General features: G+C 31.0%; 1 protein-coding gene across 1 annotated transcript; it reads right to left on the minus strand.

Moving 5' to 3' along the window:
• Positions 1 to 1,645: 1,645 nt before the first annotated feature.
• On the minus strand, positions 1,646 to 3,346 carry LOC132633780 (universal stress protein PHOS32-like). The gene is made up of 4 exons (XM_060350248.1): positions 3,018 to 3,346; positions 2,395 to 2,504; positions 2,190 to 2,308; positions 1,646 to 1,937 (listed from the first exon to the last, which is right to left on the minus strand). Exons 1-4 carry the CDS (start codon positions 3,190 to 3,192, stop codon positions 1,847 to 1,849), a joined length of 495 nt encoding a protein of 164 aa, XP_060206231.1. The 5' UTR covers positions 3,193 to 3,346; the 3' UTR covers positions 1,646 to 1,846.
• Between the last annotated feature and the right edge of the window lie 2,749 nt (positions 3,347 to 6,095).

Consider the following 6,095-nt stretch of genomic DNA (forward strand, 5'->3'; position numbering starts at 1 on the left):
TTCACATAGTTGTTTACAGGGGCGGATTCAAAATTTTAAGTTTATTAATTTTTATAGTAATTTTAAATTAATATATATATATATATAGTAATAATTGAGTTCACAATTAGATGATTATAAATATTTAGAGAATTGGAAAAAAGGATTCATGTGAACCTGTAACTGAACCTGTGGCTTTGTCCCTACAGGGGATGATCTTGTTAACCACTTATAGGCTCATCCGAATACAGTAATTTTTAGCTTGAAGTAGGTATATGTTTTAAAAAGTCGATAAAATAAGTAAAAGTGAGTAGATTTTAAAATTCAGTAAACTAAATAGATTGTGATGAAATACTGAACTCAAACTCGTAATTTTCAAATTCTGGATTTGTTACAAGCACCAAATTACATTAGCTAATCATTGTTAAGTAATATATAGAGGTAAAATGTAAATTAATTACATTAATTAACTTTAATAAAGTATTGAAAATGTATGTAAATGAAATGTGTCTATCAATTTGTTAATTTCTTGTAAAAAAGTGTGGATGTGTTTTAAAGTTCGAGTTGCTTAAAATTTTGCAAGGAAAGAAGAAAACCGCGTAGCTTACAAGACATTACAAATTTATTGTTCCTTAATTAGTAATCTAAGTTGTATTGTTGATCTTGATATTACCTATTTTGTCCGTGTACCTTCTTTATGCCAGAATGACCATATTTAGCAAATTTTACATTAGATGCATGTATTCAAAGAGTAGGCAAAAAGCTCACGACATTTGTTTATTGATATAGTGTAAATAATGTTTACGGATATGCTTTTTGGAATTGAGTTGCTTATTTCTTTTGTTTAAGCTTAAAATTCAAAGAAAAGAAACCACACATTTCAAAATTTTCTATCTCAAATGACATTACAATTTGTTGTTACTTAATGAGTCACGTTATGTTGTTGATAACTCCTTTTTGATAGTTTAGTAAAAGGAGAATTTTGCATGCATTCTCTTAGGTATGAATCCGCATTGATCATATATTTTATTTTGATTTTCCATCCGGTGTCCGGTACCTTCGTTGGAGCTAGATTATATTCGGATTCGCGTCGCGAGGGGTCCCATTAGGTGGAAATGCTCCTTACCAAAGATTTTTCCATTCAAACCCAAGACTTCTAATTAAGGGTGGAGCAGCCCCGTCCGCTATGCACCACATCTTTTGGCGGTCGCATTGATCATATATACTCACTAACGCAAACAGTTTGAAATGATTTTTAAATTGTAGTGTATGAGTCAGCTAATATGCACCTTGATAATTGATGAGATACTTTACCAAACTCATCATCATTAGTATGTACGCTCTTTTGATTTTTCCAATCCGAGTACACGGCTATTGGTACATGGCGAATGGTACAGTGGTACATGTCGCACGGGCAGACGTGCCCTCAGCCTAATGTTTTCGGGCTCAACTTGCATTCAAAGACTCGATTGTTCGCGGGATTTTGCAATTCACTCCAAGAATCGCATTTCACTATGTTCTTCATTCAATGAACACCGTCCTGCTGTCTTAATCACCAACACCGATCTAGGTTAGCGCGCAATTTGACACCGTAACCTAGCTTCCGGGTACAGAAAAAAAAACCTTGATAGTTCTTTCTTGTCCGAGAAGAATGAAAGACAACATAGATCAGACAAATAAGAGCATATCATCAATCTCTCATTAGTTATTGACACCAGAAAAACTATCTGTTTCATTTAGCATTGAAATTAAGTAGGGAATTGTTATTACTAGAGAAAATAATTAAAAACCATTTTACAGCTTTCATATTTATTCAATGGGCATCGTAACTCGAATTTGTTAGTCTCATTCAACCCATAATTCTTGATCAGTGCTTGTGGAAATCAGGATCCTTGACCACAGTCACGGGGCAGGTTGCATGAGACATTACGTAGTTGGTCACACTTCCCATGAATATCCTGTTTTACCAAGACATATCCAAATATCAATTTGCATAAACAAAATAAAAAGACCAAATTTTACCAACTAAATTTGGAAGAAAAAACAAGGGAAGTTGACATAAATAGCCGCTCACTAAAATAACAGTCCAACTGTATATTTTTTTGTATATCAATGTCCAATATACATATTTTATAGTAGTATATAATAGTGTATATTTAACTAGCGTATATAATTATATTTGCCGATTGGCCAAATGTGGAAGGGGGTACCTTTGGAGGGTAGTAAGGCCTCTGCTCCCCATAACCAAAGAATTCAACTTCAGATGTTCAACAGCTTCACACAGTTTCTCCCTTGCATCTCCCCAGTATAGTTTGGTGACAATTTTTATCTATACAATGATCATATAAATATTTTAAGAAAAAATGAACAAAATGAAGAAAAAAAAAATGAAAAGGTGGATGATAGATGGAACACCTCTTTCTGTCTACAAGCAGTATCAAGCATATCAAGAAGCTCAATATCAATGTTCACATCATATTTCTCCAACACTTCTGGCTCTCTAAACTCCGCCAACGGAATCAAAGCTAACAAACAAAACAAAATCAAAGTATTAACACCTTGATCCACAGAGAATTTAACTTCTATATGTTGACCGATAAAAAATATTTTTACTATTAGATCACCTAAAAGATATTACAGGTATTTTGTCGATAGAAGTTGTAAGTCAAATTACTTTACTGATCCCTTTATTTCAATTTATGTCGCACGCGTTCTTTTTTAATTTGAATAGAATGCTTCTTTTCTTGATTTAGAAATAATTTAACTTTAAAAGTCTCATTTTTCCTTTATGATAAGTATGATTTAATTATATCCACAAGAAACGTCTAAGACTTGTTTTAGACCACAAGTTTCTCAACTCTATTCTTTTTTCTTAAACTTCGTATCTAGTCAAGCGGTGTCACATAATTTGGGATGATGGGTTACCATAAATACAGGGGGGAAATACTTTGCGTTGTTAGTATATACACATAAAAGCTAATTAATTCATCCACAAAAGGGACAATGAAAGGAGGAGAAAGACTAAAGGGGTAACTTACGAGAACCAGACTCAGCCCAGAGCTTATTACGTGATTCATCAGAAGAATGAGACTTGATGTGGATGATGTAAAAAGTGTCATCTTTATCAGCTAAATTATCAATTGCCCATTCAAGAGCTGTTTTACTGCTCTTTGAGAAATCCATTGCCACACCAATTGTCCTGTCTTTCACCATTTTTGCTTAATGATTAGTTCTTCTTTGTGGTTCAACTTACTAATTAAAGAGATGCAAATTAAGCACCTTATTCTTGCGTGTGCAAAATTGAAAGCTATAACACGAGAGATTGTAAAGGCAAAAGGTATAAAGTTGGTTCGCTTTGGACAGCTATTTAAGGAATATCGGTCACCCTTATGGCAGCTATAGAGCCCGTTTGGATTGGCTTATAAGTTGGCTTATAAGCTGTTTTCAGCTTTTTTGAGTGTTTGGCTGGCCAGCTTAAAGTCATTTTATGCTTAAAATAAGCTCAAAAAAATAATTGGACTCATTTGACTTAGTTTATCTAAAGCAGCTTATAAGCTGAAAACAGCTTATAAGCCAAAAAAAATAAGTTGAACTACCCCAACTTATTTTTTTCAGCTTATAAGCTGCAAACAGCTTTAAGCTGTAAGCCAATCCAAACGGGCTCATAGTCTACTTTCGTTTTCAAATACTCAACGATTTACATATGGATAAATGTTTAATATACCCCAATTATAGACTGACCAATAATATATAGAGCTAAAAGAAAAAATGAAAATATATACGCCAATACTCCCTCCGTCCCATGTGACACCATTTGACTAGGCACGGAATTTAAGAAAGAACGGAAATTTTTTAAAATTTATGGTCCAAAATAATCTTTAGCTATTTGTGTGATTATAAATTATCTCATAAATTTAAATTGTTTCTAAATATAGTAAGATGACATTCTTTCTGGAACAGCCAGAAAGTGTACCACATAAAATTGGGACAGAGAAAGTACTTGATACTCACAATCCAATATAACCTGATTAATTCAAATTCGCATTCGCACTACATAGAATACTTCCTAATGGGAGTTTTGTCATTTTTAAAGGCTTGAACTCGAGGCCGTTAAAAAATGAATCTCGGGTATGAATCGACCTCAACAGTTAGCTCATGGGGGGAGATTGTCCAAAGCAATATAAGGAGACCACCAATATAGAATTTCCTCACATAGGCCTTTGGTTAAGAGTGAAGCGATCTCAATTATATTACTACATCTTTGGGTGATCGTAAAAGTATATTGTATTAATTAACATTAGTGAAATGTTGAAAGTGCATATAAAAGACAATATGTTATTTGTTAATTGATTTAATGTAATTATTGAGTATCTAATAAATTTTCTCCGTAAAACTTGCTTATTTCTTTTGTTTCCAATTCGGCTAAGAGTTTTAGAAAAACCATTTATTTGAATAATCAGTCTCAACTGATGAGAGAGAATTGGTAATAGAAATCATTCATTCTGACTTTATATTTATTCGAATAATACTTAGTCAATTTTATACGTCTAATAAGAAATTCCTTTCTTTCTTTCAACTTTTCGATCTTACCATTCATTCTTTGTGTTTCTTGTTTGGCTCACCAAAGAAAAAAAAACGGGTGATCTAATATTTTCTTTGTCAAGTGACATTACATTACATATTTATTGTTCCTTAACGAGCAATTATGGTGTGTTGTTAATTTGATTATTATCAGTTTTGGCAATAAAGTAAACGGAGAAGTATGACAAAATTATAACTCATTTTTCTTATGATCTGGAATATCACTGAAAGCTCATTCTTCCATTACTTATATGACAAAATTATATTGTTTCTTAAATGGATAAGTTTGACACGAAATTTTTCTTTGTTTTATGTGCCAATCGAACCTTACTTTCATATTATTGTTTTTAGAGAAAAATGGAAAATTTGTAATTAATATTTGAGTAGGTTCAGAATAATCCTTTAAATATATTCCTGAAGTGTTTTGGTCATTTAAATTGTCAAATTTAAACACTATTAAATCTGTCAAATATTTAACAAACGTCATTTGTTAGATTTCACGAAAATATTGGATCATAATTGGGTTTCAAATACCAAATAATTCTACCAGAAAATTGAGTTAATTCTTAGATGATCACCTAAGTTTGGGAAATTGTCTACAAATATCACTTTTGTTTTCTTTAGGACAACAAAGTCACTCAACTATTACTATTTTCCTCAAAACATACTAAATACCTCAAAAGTCTCATTCTCTCCTAGTTGGCATGACATGTCATTAAAGCTCATTTTCTTAATAATTTACCTATTTAACTTATCAAACTCATTTAACCAAACTCATACTTTATACCCAATCAAATATGAACCGGTTAAACATCGGCAAAGGTATTAAACTATACTTTCTATTAAGCCACTTTTCCAAGTCTAAGTATTTTTTATCTCAATTCAAATATATTATCTTTCAATTTAAATTAAAATTTAAGCATTTTTATCTTTTTATTCTTCAAATATTTTTAATTATCATATGTTGTCCACATTAAACGATACATTCTTTCCACATTATAATGGAATTACATAGATAACCAAAAAATTACTTTCGTTTTAGTTTAACTTTTAAAAAATCTAATTGAATCTTATATTTTTTTTTTAAGAAATAAAGTTAATGTAAATTTTTCCTTTGTATTTTGAATTATTTATCCTTAAATATGTAGTGTGTAATTTTTTGATATTTTCCAACATCGGGTAGGATGTGGACAATGTTCTCATTATATTTTATTTATAATGAAATGTTTAAGATCATAAGTTTTAATAGTACTTTTGCATTTGGAAAATATTTAGTTGGAATTAAAAAAAATAGTATTTTGAGGTTAAAGTTAAATAAAGGAGTGCTTTTGAAAGTTTTAATTATCTAGAACATAATACTTTCATCTGGATTATTCATCAAACCAAATTTGCAACTTCAAATTCAATTCTCTATTTAAAGTTAAAGTTGAAAATAATGAACCAAAGCGTAAAAGAGATCATATTGCTGTGCAAATATCAAAGAGATCATGATGGAAAAAAAAATGGTATGGCATGTCAATTAGGTGAGAAGGAGA

The sequence above is a fragment of the Lycium barbarum genome, chromosome 3 (genome assembly GCF_019175385.1).
Source record: "Lycium barbarum isolate Lr01 chromosome 3, ASM1917538v2, whole genome shotgun sequence".
NCBI classification, from domain to species: domain Eukaryota; kingdom Viridiplantae; phylum Streptophyta; class Magnoliopsida; order Solanales; family Solanaceae; genus Lycium; species Lycium barbarum.

Coding starts and splice junctions, on each gene's coding strand:
- LOC132633780 (XM_060350248.1), bottom strand. CDS start 3,192: ATGGTGAAAGACAGGACAATTGGTGTGGCAATGGATTTCTCAAAGAGC. Junction 2,505..3,017: donor CTGGGCTGAGTCTGGTTCTC/GTAAGTTACCCC, acceptor TTTGTTTGTTAG/CTTTGATTCCGTTGGCGGAG. Junction 1,938..2,189: donor GGCCTTACTACCCTCCAAAG/GTACCCCCTTCC, acceptor TTGGTAAAACAG/GATATTCATGGGAAGTGTGA.